General features: G+C 47.6%; 1 protein-coding gene across 23 annotated transcripts in view; it reads right to left on the minus strand.

The window, feature by feature from the left end:
• MADD (MAP kinase activating death domain) overlaps positions 1-20,671 on the minus strand; it is a 37,446-nt gene that overhangs the window by 3,112 nt on the left and 13,663 nt on the right. For 4 of the 23 annotated variants that reach the window (XM_059709447.1, XM_059709426.1, XM_059709446.1 and 1 more), the window contains 19 exons: positions 19,971-20,072; positions 18,622-18,681; positions 18,166-18,268; positions 17,650-17,836; positions 17,406-17,556; positions 16,887-17,093; positions 15,194-15,247; positions 14,179-14,279; positions 13,334-13,417; positions 12,875-13,033; positions 10,361-10,469; positions 10,014-10,076; positions 9,675-9,795; positions 9,470-9,575; positions 7,224-7,334; positions 5,355-5,462; positions 1,802-1,966; positions 1,489-1,561; positions 1,247-1,353 (listed from right to left, as the gene is read on the minus strand). In XM_059709447.1, the coding sequence (XP_059565430.1) occupies positions 1,247-1,353; positions 1,489-1,561; positions 1,802-1,966; positions 5,355-5,462; positions 7,224-7,334; positions 9,470-9,575; positions 9,675-9,795; positions 10,014-10,076; positions 10,361-10,469; positions 12,875-13,033; positions 13,334-13,417; positions 14,179-14,279; positions 15,194-15,247; positions 16,887-17,093; positions 17,406-17,556; positions 17,650-17,836; positions 18,166-18,268; positions 18,622-18,681; positions 19,971-20,072 (2,171 nt within the window). The remainder of the gene's footprint in view (positions 1-1,246; positions 1,354-1,488; positions 1,562-1,801; positions 1,967-5,354; positions 5,463-7,223; positions 7,335-9,469; positions 9,576-9,674; positions 9,796-10,013; positions 10,077-10,360; positions 10,470-12,874; positions 13,034-13,333; positions 13,418-14,178; positions 14,280-15,193; positions 15,248-16,886; positions 17,094-17,405; positions 17,557-17,649; positions 17,837-18,165; positions 18,269-18,621; positions 18,682-19,970; positions 20,073-20,671) is intronic. The other 19 variants (XM_059709449.1, XM_059709435.1, XM_059709429.1 and 16 more) reach the window with 18 other exon arrangements.

Below are 20,671 nucleotides of genomic sequence, written 5' to 3' on the forward strand. Positions count from 1 at the left end.
TGTGGCCCTTATCTCACTGTCAGTCCGGCTCGGATCCCCCCTCTCTGTAGGATCTCTCTCTTCTGGGGCAAAGCCTTAAACTCCAGACCAGCTCAGACGTGCTTTGTAACAGTTAGACGTTAGGTCCGTCCGAAGGGGCCATATACCGAGGGTGGGGCCCGGTGAGGGCATCTGGGTGTTGAGATCCTGTCTTCAGAAGGTGAGGCATTGGTGGAGGCCACAGCACTAAAATGTGGTTAAGAAGCCTGCTCCCCAAGAAGTGTCAGCACCTTCAGGGTCCAGACAAGTACTTGGGTACCACTGACAACATTACTGTTACCACTAACCAATATACTAAGGAAAACACTGCCATCGCACCAAAGCTGCCCAGCTAGACTCCTGAAGGAGAACTAGCGCGGCAAGTGGAGGGAGGGGGCACGGACTCTAGATGTTCCCCTCCTGGTATCTGCTGCCTGGCCAGGGCTGTGGCTCCCACACGCGGATCTGCTCTGAGCCTCAGGAGAGGAACAGGGAAGGGGGAGGGGAGGCACTTGGTGAAGAGTCAGAACTGGGAACGGACCTGGGATGATGTGCTGGCCTCAGAAAGGAATTAGCTTAAGGGATGTCCACAGAGAAAAAAAGTAACATTGTGTTAAGGACCAGGAGAAAGAAGCAAGTCAGCTCCTACTGTGGAATCACAGTGAGGGAGAGACGGATCCTGAGGTGTCCCAGTCAAAAGAAGGGGGTGGGCCTGTGAGGCAGGGGCAGAACCGACACTTGGAGGGAGGAAAAGAGTAGGAAGAAGAATCAGCAGGAGAAAAAGCAAACACACGCCAGTAGGATAGAGACAAGCTACTCACACACTCACACACAAACTACGCACACCAGACACACATGAGCGAGATCAGCTGGTCTAGACTCTCAAAGCAAAACCACCAAGCAGAAGCGTACCCTGGGCACAGGGAAGGCAGACGCTGCGAAGGGCCAAGTGAGACGCTCCCACTCACACTGTGCTGTCTCGTGAGTCTGACGACGAGGCGCCCTCTCTTCCCGGGTCTCCCACAGAACCGCCCCGCTGCACCTCCAAGGGGCTGTCAGCGTCTCATGCCCTCCTCTCTGATCTGTCCCCGGTCCAGCTGCTCCAGCTCTCCCACTAGCCCCTGAGGCCCTCTCTCACGCTCACTGGGAAAGCCCTGGGGACCCTGACACTGATCCTAATGCAGATGGAACAAGGGCCAGGAAGCCTTGGGCTGCCGCCTGCACCTACCTGGTTGTGCATGAACTTGAGATTGATCCCTTCTAGGGTGACCTGCAGCAAGCCACCCTCACCAGTCTTCATGTCCTGCACGGGGAACTCGCCACCTAGTTCAGGCCCTGCGGTGAGGGAGCAGGTGGTCAGCCCTCTGGGGGACAGGGAGTCCATAGCCTGACTTCCTTGCCAGGCCTCTGACACGAACGAAGGCTGATGAACAGACACGGGGGCACGCGCTCGGGGAGCTCTCTCCTCACCAGGTTTGATGCTCTGCTGCCGGGCGGCGGCACGCTCCATGCTGTCCTTCACACAGTAGTACAGCTCCCGACACTGCGGCACCGGGAGAGAGCCGTGTCACTCAAGCCTTCCAGGGCTCCCGCCCTCGACTCCGCAGGGGCTGCTGAGGGCCTGGGCCGCTGCCCGGACCTCAGGACAGCTTCACGAATCCCACACAGCAGCCAGAGGCAAAAGTGGGGCTCTAGCCGTGGAGTTTGGAATTTTAACTCCCGTACAAGAAACTCAACACTTTGCCCTCAACGCCCACCCCCAACCCACAGAGCCCATGGGCACCTTCTTTGTGTAGAACTTGTTGAGCTGGGTCTCCGAGCCGTTTCTGCGCCACAAGCACAGCACCTTGGTCTTGGGGCAGTAGGTCATGTTGATGAGCTTCTCGTACCACCAGCGCTCATACACCGTCCCGATGTTGCTGCGCAGCACCACGCAGTCATCACACACCTGGAGGGGCCCAGAGAGCGGGTCAGCGCTCCTGGCCCGGCGGGGCCCGCGCATCCCAGGCCACACGACACTGTTGGGACAAGTGGTTCTGGGGGCATCCCCAGGGTCAGGGTCTCTGACTTATGCTCATCGTCTTCCTTAGATGGAGACACAAACCCTGAACTGCTGGACACTTTGTACATTGGAAGGTTTATTGAAAGAAAAGGAATCTGTAAGCACTTTTCTTTTCTTTTTAAAAATGTGTAATTTTTCTTTTATTTGAGAGAGGAAGGGAGAGGGAGAGAGAGATAGAAACATCAATGATGAGAGAATCATTGATCATCTGCCTCTTGCACCCCCAACTGGGGATCGAGTCCACAACCCGGGCATGTGCCCTGACCAGGAATTGAACCGTGACCTCCTGGTTCATAGGTCGACACTCAACCACTGAGTTATGCCAGCCAGGCTCACTTTTCACTCCCATCAATGTTCATTACCTCTTACATGTTCTGGATTTAAAGTACTCAGGGGACAGCTCATGCCTCCACCTTATAACCTGAGGAGTACCTCTGTTGATAAGCACAAAGGCAGGGGATCATGGCAGGCTTAATCAAGGAGAAAAAAATGGAATCAACACATTTCTAATCTTGGCTTGGCCCTAGTTGTGCATAAATTTAAAAAAAAAAGACAAAACTTTTTATTGATTTTTTTTTTTTAGAGAGAGGGAGGAAGGAAGAGGGAAAGAGAGAAACACTGATGTGAGAGTGAAACATTGGCTGCTTCCTGCATGCCCTCTACCGGGGATCAAGCGCATAACCTGGGCATGTGCCCTGACCTGTAATCTTTCGGTACATGGGACGACACTCAACCAACTGAGCCACACCGGCCAGGGCTCTGCATAAGTCTTTACAAAAATTAATTCACAAGTGACACATGGACAATACTTATTGCAAAAATATTATATATACAGGATGATAAAAATTAAAAAGCAAAGTCTTTCTTCACATCCTCTTCTTGCTCAACAGTCTCCCTGGGGCAAAGGTATTATGGGAGACATCACAGCACAATGGCTAAGAGCAGAGCTAAGCGCAGACTGCCTGGGTGAGGTTCCACTGTCCTCTTCTGCAGCTATGCCTCCTTCAGCAAATAAGCCTGCATCTACTTTTCCTCTCATGTGAGACGAGGAGAGTAATAGTAATAACTTCATGGAGTTATTGTGAAGATTAAATAACTTTGCATCAACTGCTTAGAACAAAGCCAGTCACATAGAAAGCACCCTAGTGTTAGCTGCTATAACAACAATTATGATAGAAGCAATATAATAATTATGATGATCATGTGGATGGCTCTCAAATCTTTCTCCATATGAGACCTATCTTCCTGAGTTCCTGACCTCCCTCTATCTGGATGTCTCTATCTGGATGAGCACCTCAAATTCATCCTCAATCTCCACTCAACATCTCCACCTGGGCAGATCCTCCTTCTAAGTCCCCTGTATGAGTAATGGCGTCACCATCCACCCAGTGCCCACGCCAGATGTGCAGGAGTCATGCAAGGCTCCTTCCTTTCCCTCTCTCTACACCACTGAGTCCCGTTCCATTTGACCTCAAATGTCCCTGGAACACTCCCCCACTCCTACCATTAACCCCTGCTCTTCAGATCTAAGCTCAAAGGTCATTTCTGAGGGGTCCTCCATGACTCCTAGGCCCTCTGCTATGCATTCCCATAACACCTGCCTTGAACATCTCTCACAATGCTCATCGCACTTTATGACACTGCTTATTTCATTATCTGACGTCTGAAAGGGCTTGTCAACTCTGCAAGGGCAGCAGAAACCACGTCTCCCTTATTCACTGCTGAAAGCCCAAGTCCAGCAGAGTGCCTACGATATAATGCGTGCTCCATAAACATGAGGTGAGTAAATAAGGAGCATACAAGACTACCAGATTTAATTGATTACCTAAGAGTTTCCTGGGCTCCTAAAAGCCTTATGAAGAAAAGGTCCAAAGTAGCTGAGTAAGAGTCAGAAACCTGGGTTCTACCCCAGTCTAACTCAGTTTTTTTCCATGTGGAAAATGGACAATACTGTTCCATTCTCCATAATCCTAGAAGAACATCTTGTAAAGGAGAGGGGCAAGTATTTAGGAGAACACCTAATTTCTAGCCTAGGGAGATGATGGTAATAATATGTCATACTCGCCTATGCGGCTGGTGTAGGTGCAAACTGGCATAGTTTTAGGAATGGCAACTTGGCAGAATCTATCAAAATTTTAAATGTATATAACCTTGATTCAGAAATTTCACACTAAGAATCGATCTTAAAGGAATTATCTTTTTTAAAACTTTTTAAAAGAATAGTTTGATTTTAAGTGAGAAAGGAAGAAGAGAGAAACATATATGTGAGAGCATAACATGGGTTGGCTGCCTCCTATATGCCCCCTATCAGGGATCAAGCCCACAACCCAGGCACGTGCCCTGACCAGGAATGGAACCAGCAACCTTTCAGTGCATGGGATGATGCCCAATCCACTGAGCCACCGGCCAGGGCTATGCTATAGAAATTGTCATGTGAGTGTGCAGAGATACATATTCAAGGATATTCAATGAAGCATTGTTTAAAAAAAAATAGGTGGAGCCTGGCTGGTGTGGCTCTGTTGGTTGGAGCGTTGTTTAGTGCATCAAAAGGTTCTGGAAATTCTTAGATAAACCTACACATGTATGAAATGAAGCAGGCACAGTATCATTCATAGTAGGTTATTAGCAACAGCAAAAATCTGGAAGAAAACCAAGGGTACACATGTACCAACTGGTTAAATGAACTATGGTACAGCCACACAGTGAAATACTATGCAGCTATGGATGAATGAAAAAGCTCTTTTTTTAAAAAACTGATGTTGAAGGTCTCCAGTAAATGTTTAATGAAAAAAGGTACAGATCAGGGATAGATACAATGTGCTAAGAAAGGAGAAAAATAAGAATTTATGTTCAGATTTTATTGTGTTTGTGTAAAAAAAGTGGAAGATACAAAGGGAACCAATAAAAGTGGTTACTTATAAGAGGAAGGGGGAGGTGGATATAGATAAGAATGAGAATAAGGCTTCCCAATGTATGTATCATTTTATGTTGTTCTGACTTATGGATAATGTGACTATATCATCTATTATATAAATATAAATATAAATATAAGTATAAATATAAATATAAATATAAATATAAATATAAATATAAATATATGAAAGAAATGATGGGGAATAACTATTATATTATTTGCATAAGAGCCTGACAATTTAATGCTAAATGGATCATGAAGGTGAATGAGATAAATGGTAAAATATCCTGGCATCAGTTCTAGGAGTTCCTTGTGACATTCAAATGTTCCTTTGGGCCTCTAGCATGAGCCAGCACCTACCTCCATAAAAAAGATATCTCCATTTGTGTCTGTCCCTGCATGTACCACAAATGTCTGCTTCTTCATGTGCCGGCTACCACTGGACCGGACAGAGAGATCACGGCCATTCTGAGGAAAGAGAGATCTTTTAGGGACGTCCATAGATACATCCCACTCACAGAGCGCCAAGAATCCCCCATTCAGCAATTAAATCCATATCAGCTTTCTTTTTTTCCTTTTTTTTAAAAATATATTTTATTGATTTTTTACAGAGAGGAAGGGAGAGGGATAGAGAGTTAGAAACATCGATGAGAGAGAAATATCGTCCAGCTGCCTATTGCACACCTTCTACTGGGGATGTGCCCGCAACCAAGGTATATGCCCTTGACCGGAAGCGAACCTGGAACCCTTCAGTCCGCAGGCCGATGCTCTATCCACTGAGCCAAACCGGTTTGGCCATATCAGCTTTCTTAGCAGCGTGCTATCTGCTGGCCATTGGCCACCAGGGAAGTGTTCCCAAATTTTTTGGTCTCAGCACTCCTATACCTCTTAAAAATCACTGACAACCCCCAAAAGCTTATGAATAATAAGTTGAAGCATAGTAATATAAATAACATATTTTTGGTAAAACAATTATATTTCCCAAAACAAAAATTAGAAGGATGACACTGCTTTAGTTTTTTGCAAATCTCTTTAAAGTTTGGTTTAATAAAAAAATAGCTGGATCTTCATATCTGCTTCTGTATTCAATCTGTTGTGATATATTGCTTAGGTGAAGACATACAGAGAAAACCTGGCCTCACAGATATATATTTGGAAAGGGGAGGAGTATTTTGATAGCCTTCCCAGATAAATATGCACATCCTTCTTTGATACTGTACCAAAACTTGAGAAGTAGCAATTTCTAAAAAACTTGGTTGCAATGTGGAATTGAAAACACATCAGTGAACAGTCTGTACTTTGTTAAAAATCCATTTTTCTGCCTCACATTTTGAGGATCTTAATAAGGGATCTGCTCTGCTCTTTTACCTATACTTGAGTTTGTAACATCACACATTAGTCATTTGTAAAATACTGGTTCATCAAGTTATGCAGTTCTTCTGAATGTTGACATATTTCATAATATCAAATATCCACACTTATTAACATCATCATCAATCACAATTGAAAAGTGTTTAAATATCCGGAAGCTTCACGTTTAAGTGCCAGACCCAACACTGAATAACCATAGTTTGTTAGCCATTCTTCCGAGTAAAATGATGTCTCATGAACAATGCTGCCAGTTCACCTTGCAACTCAAACGGTCACAACTGCTTTTCCTTGAAACGATCATATTTTGGCTTACAGTAGAAATATTTTATGCAAATGTCTCATTTTGTCACACAGAATATTACAAAGACATATAATCAAGGATCAGATACATAAAATTAATTTTAACTGCTTTCATCAGGACATTCTTTTGTTTTAACTGAGAACGCAATGCATGGAAGTGAGGACTACAGTGGCCACTGGCATGGTTTGGTGCCACTGCCTTCATTGTGTTAAGGCATAGTGGTTTTACCCACCATCAGTGCAAATGCCAACCAGTAAAAAAGGCAAATAACATTTTAGTATTCTTATGAAAATAGTTTTCACCTGGTGGACCCTCAGGGGTCCACGGACCACGTGTTAAACGGCTGCACTAGCCATTTAGTACAGAGAATCCTATCATAGAACAGAAAGGCGAAGGCTTCCCGTCGAGTAATTCTATTTTCAAAATTGGGGACTTTGAACATATGCAAGCCTAGAAATGGCCAGTGGGAAGCCTCTGCATGAGGCCACGAGGCCCAAGCCTGGGAGGCTGCCAAGTGCCGTGGAAGGGAGCCTAAGGAACAGCCCCGAGATGCTTACCAGGTTGGCCAGCTGATCAAGTACTTCGTTGATTTGCTGGCTGTACACAAGCCCAATGTGGGACTTTCCCATCAGGCGCCTCACCTTCTTCCGGATGTCATTCTTCTGTACCTGGGAAGCCAAAAGAGGATCTTTCAAGGGATCTGCTCTGCTCTCAGCTTAGGTAGGAGGAATGCACAGGTAAGTTTCCTGTTGTCTGCGAGAAGTGTATCTCTAACAGACCGTATCACTGAATAGGAGAGAAAACATTCCACTGTGTGTTCTGCCAGAAAAACCCTGGTCTGTCTCTTGGTGGCTTCGGTAGAGAAGTGGCTTTCAGAGCAGTTCTGGTTCAAGTGACTGGGGCTTAAGGAGACACTTCTTCCCTATCCCCAACCGATACTGTACCATTCATCCCTGATGGGGCTCTAAAAGCCCCCTGGGGTTCCTTAGAGTATAATTCACAAACAGTGACTTAGAGTAGCAACACTGTGTACTCACTCATAGCCAAGACACCTTAGGGCAGTGGTCGGCAAACTCATTAGTCAACAGAGCCAAATATCAACAGTACAATGATTGAAATTTCTTTTGAGAGCCAAATTTTTTAAACTTAAACTATACAGGTAGGTACATTGTTATTAACTTAATTAGGGTACTCCTAAGCTGGCCTTTGCTAAAAACATCCTCAGTCTGATTGAGGTACGTTCTCTGAGGTCGACCCCTTCCAACTCTCCCATCCACACTTGTCTTGTATACTTGTTTCGTCTATCTCCTTTCGTTCATCCTTTCTATATGTCCAAACCATTTCAACATACCTTTCTCAATCCTCGAAACTACATCTTCTTTCACTCCACAACGTTCCCTAAAATTAACTTAATAAACTTTACTTTTGTCACCCACGCGCGATTTGCGGATGCGACTAGCACTAACCACTACACAATGAGACTGATGGCTGGCTGGCTCACTCAACTCACGCATGAATCGCACGTACCTCCCCCACGCTGCGTATCCCATGGCCTGCCTGCGCTGCGTCTCCTGTCACCCGACCGACCGACACCCCCCCCACTTACTTCTTCAAAATAGACTCGCCCAGGCCGAAAACCGACTTCTGCGCATGGGCCACAAAGTTTCAATCGCACTGTATGTGCGCACCCGCACGTGGTATTTTGTGGAAGAGCCACACTCAAGGGGCCAAAGAGCCGCATGTGGCTTGTGAGCCGAGGTTTGCCGACCACTGCCTTCGGGTCAGCACCCTTTCCCAACCAGAGGTAACTGGAACCCTTCCAGTTCAACAGAGTAGAGTGAGACTTACATCAGAAAATGAAACAAACTAAGAGGGCCTACCTGGAAGGCATTCTCTACATTTGATCAACCAATCCCTGCACATTTAGAGAGGCTGGGAGAACAGGGGGAGGAGAAACCTAGGGGCTCATTGTCAAAACAACTCTCTTCTACTCACTAAGTCCCTTAACTCTTCTATTTGGTAACATACTTCCCCCACAGCTATAAATACCAAGTACAGTGGGGCCTTGACTTATAAGTGTCCCGACTAAAGAGTTTTTCAAGATATGAGCCATCTCTCGGCCGATTTTTTGCTTTGAGTTGCGAGCTAAAATTCGGGTTATGAGCCAGCTTCAGATACCCGACCGCTAGTTGGCACAAGGAATGTCACAGTGAACGCCACAACATCAGCCCAGTATCATGTGTCTCACTCGTTCACTTTAAGATTTGACATACGAGTAATTTGAGTTAGGAGCTCCGTCACAGAACGAATTAAACTCGTAAGTAAGTCAAGACCCCACTGTACAACCATGTCAAACTACAACCTACCATTACTTTTTAAATAAGTAACCCTTTTTATCTCTATGGAAAATTCTATGATAAAGGGCTAGTGCTAAAAAGTGAATCCTGAGAATCCTTTTTAAACTTTTTAGAACCAACTACTTAAAAATTTTTTTTAATTCATTGTATTCTGTGGGAAGCTCTACTGGAATCCTAAAACTATTTAGCAAAGGAACCCCATTTAAAATTCAAAGGAAACAAATGGGTTGGAATCATCAATCACCTTTGCAATCTTTCTTAGGACAACAGCCTGCCAGCTTCAGATAAATGAAGCTCGTGTGAGCTGCAGAGAGGCCTGAGACTTTCAATCAGAAAGAGAGCCCCAGTGAGATGTTCTGTCAGCTCCCCAGCTGCCCCAGAATTCACATGATGGGCATGAGCCTTGTCCTCCAGCAGCAGCTAGGCATAAGCAAAATCGACGCTACCTTCATCAGCAGCATGTAGGAGATCAGGTTGTGCAAAAGCGTGGCCAGCAAACGATCTTCATCATCCTCGAGGCGTTTCCGGTCATGCTCTCCCAGTGACAGGTACCTAAGCAGGAGACCAGGGACAAGTCAGCCCTCAGGTGGGAGACCACAGAACCAACTACGGCAAGGCTGAATTTTCCCAAGGATTTCCTAAGCCTCATACCTGTCTATCATCTCCTGGGGACCCTGGTCCATACCCATCCCTTCTCTCTCCAACATCACAGCATCTAAGAATGCATCTTCCCAGAACTGCATTTGGTCCCATAACGTAGAACGCTCTTTACCTGCGTAGGATAGCGGTCTTTAGGATTTTATACAACATTTAAAGAATATAGTTGGCAACCAAAGTAGAGTAAACTCCAGGAAACGGGAGTCATTACAAGTTCCAAAGCAAAGGAAACCTGAGCCTCTCCACCCCAGATCTACAGCCCCACTGCCTCCGAGTGAGGCCCAATCCCCCGAGCAGGAGGGATGAACACAGCACACAAAGAAAGGTGGTTACTCATAGAAAAGGTCTCCATAGCAGCATCCTCTAACTGGTCCCACATCGATCCTTTGTCCCTTCCTGCCGGTTTGCAAGCAGGAAGGACCATGGTAGCAAGAAAGGAAAGAAAGGAAGACAGAAACACAGAGGCTATTGATTAATACCAAGATCCAGTCTCTTCTAGAAAGTTTCACCCACCGCTTCTTCCAGACCCAGTAAGTCACCTGCTTCAGACGTAAAAATGCCCTCTAGCATTAGCATTGAGATCAGCAAAGAGCCAAGCAGCTACTTGTTCAGTGTCACCCTCTCCCCCGGCTGAGTCCAGCTTCCTTCCAGTGCCAGCGACCTTCCGGTCTGTTTCTCACCTATGAGTCCCTCGTAGAGATAGACTCGCTGGCTTACGTCTTCGTAAGAGCGAACCGGGCTGCCCGCCAGCTTCTCCCTTACGCTCGGCTTCAAGCTGTGGGCTTTACCCTGCAGAGAAGAGGTAACAGGTCAGCCACCGAAGGCACCAGTGAACGGGGCAAAGTAAACCAAGCAGCTCATTTAGAGACTCACCCACCAATCACCGTCATCGACAACATATCCTCCCACAGCCCTCCTTCTGCTACCCGGGATTGGACCAGAAGTTGATCTGATAATGCTGCTTTCTGTTACTGCCCCCTAAACATGCAATCAAGTTTGCACTCTGACTTATCTTTACTCTTAGGTCTCTATAAGGCTCTGCTCTAAACACAGAAACAAAACATGCAGATCCCCTATAGCAGCATGATGCAGTAGAAAGAACACTTGGCTTGAAGTCAGCCTGAGCAAGGTTCACAGCTCTGCCTCTTACTGGCTGTGTGACCTTAGGCATGAAAGTTAGCTTCTCTGAGTCTCATTTTCCACCTGAAAAAAGGAAGGTGATAATACTTACCTCATGGAACTATTATAGGAATTAAATCAGAAAATACATTAATAGTGCCTGGCACATGGTTGCTATTCGATAAAGGTTAATTTTCTCTTTTCTACCATCTCAGAAATATCTGCCCCTTAGATATACCACTAACTTTTATCTGCCACTTCTGCAATATTAGACTTTATATTCATTCAAAAAAGACTTTCAACTGGGTAAGAGGTAGGTTTCATGCCCATTTCACAAAGCATACAACAGCATAAGCAGAGATGCAACTGGTCACAGTTATTAGGCAAATCTAATTAGTGTGTCTAAATGCCAGCCTCCTGGTTCACAGCGCAATTCCTTGTTCAATGGACCATACCAACTTACTATAATTTATTTCCTGCTAAGACAGCCATTTTTGAAGCCAAGAAATTTAGGTAACTGCTCTCAGCTATTCAACTGTATGAAGAGTCCTTGCCAACCAGCACAGAACAAGAAGAATTTGTCCCAGGAAGGTGCCAGGAAAGATAGCACACAGCCGAATGGCTTCTTGCAAGATTGCCCTCCATAACACCCAGCTTAACCTCCAGAATGGGGGTGCATTAGACAGATTTAAAATGCTCTTCTTAAAATGGTCTGTTTAGACTCAGGGAGAGTTAAGGTCCACTAACCCAAATGGCCCTGTTGACTCTAGGTCAGCCGTGGGCAAACTACGGCCCGCGGGCCGAATTCGGCCCGTTTGAAATAAAACTAAAAAAAAAAAAAAGACCGTACCCTTTTATGTAATGATGTTTACTTTGAATTTATATTAGTTCACACAAACACTCCATCCATGCTTTTGTTCCGGCCCTCCGGTCCAGTTTAAGAACCCATTGTGGCCCTCGAGTCAAAAAGTTTGCCCACCCCTGATCTAGGTCCTATTCCTTATGTGCACTCCGGGACGTCACTTGCTCTATTAGAAACACTTGTGCAGGAGCCATGAGGGTGGGAACGATCATTTCCATTCTCCTCACAGACAAAGACAAGGCCCTCTGAGCTCTTGTAGAGAAAGTGGTGAGTGGATCAGAGTGCCTAACATCCGCTGCCCGAAGTAGCAGTACACACTGAAAAGCAGTGTATCTAGCCTGGCCAGTGTGGCTCAGTGGTGGAGTGTCGACCCATGCACAAGGAGGTCACTGGTTTGATTCCTGGTCAGGGCACATGCCCAGATTGTGGGCTTAATCCCCAGCAGGGGGTGGGCAGGAGGCAGCTGATCGATCGATCATCGATGTCTCTCTCTCTCTCTCTAAAATCAATAAAAACATATTTTTAAAAAAGAAAAGCAGTGTGTCTAAAGACAAGGACTAAAATAATTTAATTCCAACTGATCATGGCTTATTGTGTGATTAGGGCAAGTTCTTCTTTCCCTAAGGCTTTCCCCCCCTTACCTGTCAAGAGAGATTAGTCACAGCAATACACTGAATTGCAAATTTCTTGAGAGTGAACATCATGCCTTATTTATCTGTGTTTTTTTTCCAGTACAGAATTTGGCATTGAGTAAATCACTTAATAGATGTTATTAATGAAAAAAAATTCAAGTAACTGTTAGGAATATACTAAAAGAAATGCCATTTTAAGGTGCTATGTAAATAGAGCAGTGACCAGAATAAAACTAGACTAGTCCATGAAATAAGCCAACTGACACTAGATGAGAGCTATAACAGACGTTGCCACAAAGGTATCACTTTGCTATTTTAAACATAGGGTTTATTGCTAGATAGGACTCCAGGCCCTTATCTAACTCATCAATGATGCAGGAGAGGGTTCTAAAAGCCCCAGATCATGGAGTCGAATGACTGTTAAAGCCTTAAGAGACATTTTCTTTAAAGTCAAATAGATGAGGCTAACCATTCCTTACTTCCTCTTTTACTTCTGATTGCCTCCTAACTTTTCATTCTTTTCTACAACTCCCCTCCCCCCATGTAAAAACAGTCTCCTTTTGTTAGTAAACAAAGCTTACAAAGATGGCGCTGGTGGCAGAGTTGGTCTCAATTTCACTATCGGACAAAGTGCCCCGAGAGCTTGTCAAGCGGGTGCTTCCCTCGCCACCTGGTCCATCGCCTGCATTGCTGCTCAAGTCACTGTCGGCTCCAAGGGTCTCTCCAGAACTATTACTCACCTGGAAAGGAAACAAGGTAGTGAGGGCTATTCCCCAGGGGAGGGTCCCAGAAATGCCAAACTGAGAGCTCTCTGCTGCCATCAAGAAGTACCCCCTTTCAAAGGTGAGCCAGCGCCTCTGCAAGTACCTTCTTGACCCGAGGAGGAGAAGCCCTGGGTGAAACCTCCGGGCCTGATCCCGTGTACAGACCTATGACGGGTAGGCATCTCCACCATGAGAACCAAGCTGACCTGAGACTAACCGCAGCCTCCACCGGAGCCCACCCCCACCCACCAAGATGCCAGTGTGGTGTTCCCCTACCACGGTGCTAACTTCAGAATCCTGACTGGAGCTTCGGATCAGGACAGCTGGGCTCACACCGATGACAGAGTCTGGGTCCGTCCTCTGAAACAAGACACAGGGCCTCAGACACACGAGGGGAGGTGTCCAACCTACTCCCAGTTTCCCTAAGAAATACTGTATCTTCTTCCTTCTCCCCATCCCCACCCTTCTACTATCCTTTTTCTTAATATAAAATATATGTGACTTACATAATAAGAACAATAATAAACACTAAAGTAGTACATGCTCACTACAGAAAATACATGAAGGAATAAGGAAACAAAAATAAGCCAAGAACTGACCCCTTACATTAATCACTGTCAAGTCTTTAGTTTACTTCCTTTTAGTCTTTTCTATATACATTTTAAAAGTAAAATGGGAATCATACTGTATAAACCTTTGTCAACATTTTCCCATGTCACTAAATGTTTTAAAATACAGTTAACAGAGCTCTGGCTGGGTAGTTCGGTTGGTTGGAGTGTCATCCCATGCACCAAAGGGTTGTGGGTTCGATTCCTGGTCAGGGTGCGCATGGGAGGCAGCTGATCAATGTTTCTCTCTCACATCGATGTTTCTCTCTCTCTCTCTCTCTCTCCCTCTCCCTCTTCCTCTCTCTCTCTAAAGTCAATAAACATATCCTTGGGTGAGAATTAAAATATATTTAATGGATACTAATATTATATTACATGGATATATTATACTTATGTCATCATTCCCCTATTATTGACTATTTATGTTGTTTCAAGGTTTCTTGTCTTTGGTTTTTGTTTTAACTTAAAGAAGTATTTTGAGATAGCACATCATTATCAATCAGGGTCACACACCTGGGAACCAGATGTTAGGCTCACACCACTATCTGCGCTGATCTGGGACTTTTTCTCTTCCGTCTCGCCAAGGTCAAAGGCAGGTTTGAGTACTTCAGGCCCTGAGTAGGGGAAGACGTCTGTTACTCAGTACACAAAGGCTAGGGGCAGGCCGGGAAGGGAGTGGGGCAGCAGAGCAGCCTGGACCCCATCACCTTTCCAGGGACTGCCCCCTTGGGCCTCACTGACAGAACAGTCTCCAGATGCCTTACAAGACTTGGTCTGAAGGGGTTCTGCAGCCACCTTCTCAACCTGAGACCATTCTGAGTACATCACCCAAAAACAGAAAAGCTCCACAAACAAACGTCTAAACCACACTCCACTGCACCCAGGTGCAGCTCCACCGGGGCCTCCAGGTCACTCAGTGCTTCCCAAACCAACGTGGCCAAAGGGGCGAGAAAAGGATGGGCCCAATGAGATCAAGAAACCCCAGCTACTTCCATGGACACTGCTCACCCCCACCCTACAACTCCCACATTTTAGATAAAATCCGCTCCCCTTTCCCCACCCACCCACAATGATATGGCAGAAGGACAGAATGACAGAAAGCAAGAAAGCGTGCCTCGGCAAGCCACCAGAGAGAGCTGGGAAGCTACAGACTCACACGGAGGGACAGCAACCATCTCTGCCAACTGTGCCCACAGGCCTTCTAATGGGTGAGGGAGGTATCAGCCAATGAGGGGCATGAAATAGGCAAGCGTTCTCCCCACCGGCGACTCGGAAGCAATAGAGAACCACGTTCTAAGGGCCTTTACTCAGTAGACGCCTCAATTTCAGTCTGAGTGCTGCGGGGAGGGGCGGGGGACGCACCCTACGAGCCACACACCTGAGTCACATACCACCTGCCTGCTGTCCCTCCAAATGCCCCCCTAGAGCAAATTTGGGGTGGGGCTGACAAAGGGAGCCTGCCCCAATGGGCCTGGGGAGTTGGCAGGTATGGGAGACTTGGGAACGGGAAGGGGCGTTTGTTCCTTACTCTGTTTTTCCATAGCTTTTTGCTTTTTCACTTCCTGGTGCTTGTTCCACAATTCTACCCCAGATGCAATGTAAGCAGGAGAGAAAGACAGACAGAGTCAGAGGCTGGTCAGGCAGACGAAATGGAAACCCACCCACCCAAGTTGGTTCAGTCTCAGGCATAAGATTACAAACCAAGAGATAAAAAGAGATCTTCCTTTGTGGGGATTAAACTCATGGAATCAAGACTCCAAATGTCTAACCCTAACCTAACGTGGCAGAAAAGAGCCTGCAGAGCCTTAGAGCTTGGAGGGCCTTTTCCCGAGCTCCTTGGTCTTGGCCAGAGGAAACGGACCCTAAAGAGGCTGAGCAGTCCCTCGAGATCATGTGACTTAGGATGAGGTTAAACTTCCACCACAGCACACTCTCTCTGCCAAACGAGCTGGGCAAAGGCACATTTTAAAGATTTCAGATGAGACAGATGACCACCTCGAGCGGCCAAAGGGATTTCAGAAGCACGAGCACCGATCTGTTTCATTCGCTGGACTGGACCGAGGTCACTCATGCAAGCAGTGGGCATCCCTCCTTATTGCTACCAAAAAACCCAACTCTCCCTCAGAATCAGTGCCTGTCCTGATAAGAGACCCATTCTTAGCCAGATACCTGGGAATCCAGTAGCAGTAACAGAGACTATCGAATGTCAGGCATAGCCTCTTAGCAGGGGTAAAGAAGAGAGCAGCGATCAGAGCGACTGTTTTCCTGGAAGAACGTTAAGAGTCCACTCGGTCCAGTCCCCTCGTTTCCCAGATGAGGAGACAGAGACCCGAGAGGGAGCGTGATTTGGCCCGAAGTCACATTCCTGGTTGAGGGCAGGCCATTATTTTTCCTGAAACATCACTTCAGGCAGGAGAAAGGGCTGATTGCCTCTAAGACAATACCTTGCTGCTAGAGAAGGGTAACAGCCTAAAAGGTCACTGGTTCCTCATGAGCATTATGGAAGCCTAAGGCAACTGCTCATGGTTGTGGCAAAGAGGCCTCAGTTGGAAGCACGCTGCCCGGGGACCTAGAACTGGAAAAAGAACCTAGAACCTACGTGACCTTGAGTCAAGCCGAGGTGACACCCAGAGAGCTCCCTAGGCTCTGCCTTAGTGGGAACTGAGAAACATGGAATGTAAACAAGTTCCAGTGAGGAAAGTTTTAAAGAAAAGCTGACTCAGAAACCTATACCCTGAGGTTCAGAACCCGTGAGAATGGGATTGCCGGACACACCCCAGAGGAGCCAATGTGGGGCCGTGTAATGGTTGGATGGGGGGAAACTGGCTTTAGAGACCCAGACGATCATAATTCTATTGCCTCAAGATGCATCTATATACTTCCTTACAGCTTCCAGGAGCTCACGTGGCCTCTCCACTATGTGAAGAAATCCAGAAGCAAACAAACACAGGGACCAGGGCACAGCTCAGACTCCCTGCAGGAGGCTCCCTGGGGCCCCTAAGAAAATCTCCATGTGAAGATGTGGGTGGGGGTGGCTGCAAGTGAAGCGTAAGGGATAGAGAAGTGTAAAGAAGTACCGTTAGAAATGGACACAGGCCTACCTCCCTCTCTAGAAAGCAAAGCATGGGAAAGAGAAAGGCAGGATTCTGGATGGATTGAAAGGAGGGAGGGATATCGAAGACACCAGGACCCTCCAATACACCAAACACAGCGATACATACCAACAGATGCTACAAAATTCTCTTCCTTTAAACTCCTGGTATCTAGTTCCTTAGGACCCTTTCCTGTAGCACTTGGTGCCCGAGGCCCCAGCTGGGGAACTCTCAGCTGTGCCGTAGCCTTTGGGTCCCCCCGACCAGCCAGGCCAGGATCCTTGCCAACTGGTGTATGCACGCTCTCTGTTGGACTTCTCTTACGCTTGTCTGGTTCTGAGGAAAAGATCGGATACAGGAAGAGGTCATAGAAGAAAGTGGGTGCCAATCAGGGCAGGGAAGGTGCCGGGGGAAGCAGGAATACAGGAGGACGTGGAATGGAGGAAGTGCAAGGAAAGAAAAACAACATCTTATTTTTCATGACAGGAAGACGCCCACTGCACATAAACATGCCCTGGAAAATGAAATCCCAGAGCCTGGTGGGAAACAGCTTGGCTCTGGGAATTTTGTCATGGGACAAGTTTCTTTCCTCCGGAGGCAAGCGGGAGAGCTGTGGACGGCACGCTGCCCCGCTGGCACAACCCCTACCTTTGCTGTAGTAGTGGGTCTGAGCGATCTCCAGAAGCCCAAAGATGCTGGCCATGCCGCCCAGACCTGCATGGGTATAGGACTGCTCCAGGCTGAGCACCGTGCACTTGAGCAGGTCTAACATTCCCTTGTACACCTTTCGACTGATCTCCTGCAACAATAATCCAGGGGCTAGAGTTGGCAAAACTGCCTGTGGTGTCCACATCCTCTTCCCAGTTGATTCCAGCTCCCAGCCAACACTGACCACGTCGGGGATGAGATCTTGCCGGGCATCGTCCTCGGACTGCACCGTGCGGTTCAGCTTGCTCAGGACAAAGACCCGCAGCTGCTCGCTCTCCAGCAGCCGTCGCACCTTCTTCATGTTGAGCCAGCCGACGCCCTGGCCATCCAGCACGCTGTGCACCACCTCCTTCAGGAACTGCTGGTTCTCACTGTGGGTTCCACAGACCACTTCTGTGGTCATCAGCTCCTTTGCAGAGCATGCCACCTTCCACCAGCCCAGTGTCCAGATGTCCCAGTCCACTGCATCCCCCACCTCCCCATTCAGCCTGCTTTGCCCAAGTACCCACCACCGCTGCCTCACTCTCTCAGCACTTGAGCTACTACTGCTGCATGGGGAGTGAGTCAGAATGGGAGGTGCTGACAATAACTTCATCCACCCAGCTGCAAGTTTCTCTCCCACTCTTGAGCATCCATAAAGTTTGGTACAGGAATCGCTACCTCTGTCCAAGAATCTTAAAGCCGCTCTGCCATTTAGTACCTAGAATTGCTGGATCGGCCCTGGGGTGACAGGGGTTCTCGCTTCACTGTTGGGCTGTGTTTAATGACAGATGACTTCTGGTCCACCAAGGCCCTCCTGTTTCCTGCAACGGGGAGGTGGAATGAGAGACATCACTAGTGTAGTCCAGGAGCCAGTGTCGGCACAGCCCTGGTAGCCATGGTCCACACCCACTCCCCAGAAGGGCTGGGCGAGGATGGCACCAGCGCGCCACACAGGGGCAGAAACCAGCCATGGCAATGTGGAGGAGGTGGGGATGGAAACTCGGGCCACTCCGCATGCACCAGCAGCACGCCCAGGGGCAAGCACGGGCCTCACGGGGGACAGGGCAGGCAGGTCAGCGTGTGATCTGCTTGCTCCATGAGGAGGATGGCCTCAGGCAGGTACAGGAGATGCTAGGAAAAAAACGATCATGCACAGCTCACGGGCAAGACCCACCTTCACCACTCCCGGGGCCGGCTTCAGTAACAATCTCCATTAGAGTATTTAGCCCAAATACTGGGACACAAAATACACAATTAGTAGGTGCGCCACAATACCACAACCCCCTAACCCTCAATGGAGCTGTAAGTCGGATAAACTGAGCATTCTCCCAAAGCTTGGTGCATAGAACCTGGGTTCTCAGGCACCTCAGAGCTGGAAGCCAAGTGACCAGGAGACAACCAAGCTCTAGGAAAGACCATCCCTAAGACTACGGCCTCTCAAAGCCAGAGGCAGGGTAAATGACACAGGAGTCTTCGGGTACTAAACAGGCACATGCTGGCTGTCATGAAACATCTAGCACAGGGTCCAGAGGGCCTGCAGGCCCGCGGAGGGCAGAGACCCCCCCTGCAGATGCTGTCATGGGAAGTGGGGTGGAGGAGTGAGGATGGGGGTGACAAGTGCAGCAAATGAAGTGAAGCACCGCATGCAATGAAAGCATCTCCATTGTTCTCTTCAACTGCATCAAATGAAACACCTTTCCATCCCTCACCTACCGAGCATGGCTGAGTCCACTCAGGAGTTCCCTACACCACCAGCTCTGATGTCCTTTTGCCCATCTATCCTATGTTCCCATCCCTCGCCCAAAGAGCACTCCTCAGATTTCTGACAATTTTAATCACTTGGAAGAGAGGTCAGTTAAAAAAAAATACATGGAGCTGCTTCTCACTGTGCTTTCCACTATGATTAAAGATCAGCACAATAACCAGAGGAAACAACCAAAGTCAGAGTAAATGCTGAAGGGCCCTCACCCTGGCGGAGGTCACTAATGAAAACCCAGTGAGGTCTCAGCTGCCCCTGGAAGCCAGCCAATACCACCTGGTCCACGAACTGGCCCTAAGTTGACGTGAAGCCAAAGTAAGAGGCTTTTTTACTCAATAAACACTGCCAAGCTCCAAACATAAAGTAACTTCACGGTGCCAGGCTCTCCACGACAACCCCCTGCTGGGCATCGCTCTGGGATGGGGTTCATCCGAGTTCACGCAGCAGGAACGTGGCAGGTAAGTGGTGGCCCTGGATGATCCCCATGTTAATGATGGACCTCTGACAACGTTTCCCCCGAAGCAGCAGCCATCCCACAGTTGCCCTTATCCTAAAGGATATAACAGGGCCTTCTCTTTAGCTACCAAGTCAGTTTCCACCTGAAAACCAGCAAGAGCCACGATGTGCAGTGAAAGCCATGAGAAGCGAGATGAGGGGCAACCACCAGACCAAGTGGCTCATCATCCACAGGGCCTGACAAGCACTCACGGGCCCGAACTCGTTCTCAGAGAACCCTGGCTTGGCAAAAGGAGGGCTGCAGTTACCTTTCAGACTGGGGAAGGGCGTGGTCTTCTCCCGGGCACCTTTGGTGGGCAGCGTGAGGTTCGAAAGACTGAAGCTTGTACTGTGGTTCCGATATAGGCTGCCTATCGAGGTGTGGGGAGAGTGAGAGCAATGAGTTACGGGGATAAAGAATCAAAGCTTCATATTCTGAGGACTAGTTCATCATCTCTACCTTCCTCCTTTCCCAACAGCCCAGTGACTCTGCTCTATATTAGAAGGGGCCAAGGCTAACTTAGGGCAAACAAAGGGGCCACTGCCAAGACTGCTCAAAACCCAGTAACAACTCGCTCCGACTACCTCCCCTGACAATATCCAAGTCTCTTATCAGCTGCCAATTGGGCACGAAAGCGGCAGTGCATGTGCTTCTCGTCTGAAGTTGGTGCTGCCCCTTCCCGGCTTCTGAAAAAACTCACAATCACAATGATCCCCTATGTTGGCTTTCTCTGGTCCCGAAGCTGTCTTCAAGCCTTCTCTGACACCACCCCTCATTGCTGGAAATAATCTCTATGCAGGAAGGTCAACCTCATATAGATTTCAAAACAAGTTCATGAAAAAGCCCTTCACCAGACAGAGAAGATATTAGGCCAGAATATTTCCACAAAATATGTGTACAAGTGTGTAATTCTTAATCTAATGATCATTCTTCAGTTGACCCACTACCGTATCTGAAATAGGCTGAACC

The sequence above is a fragment of the Myotis daubentonii genome, chromosome 9 (genome assembly GCF_963259705.1).
Source record: "Myotis daubentonii chromosome 9, mMyoDau2.1, whole genome shotgun sequence".
Taxonomy (NCBI): Eukaryota; Metazoa; Chordata; class Mammalia; order Chiroptera; family Vespertilionidae; genus Myotis; species Myotis daubentonii.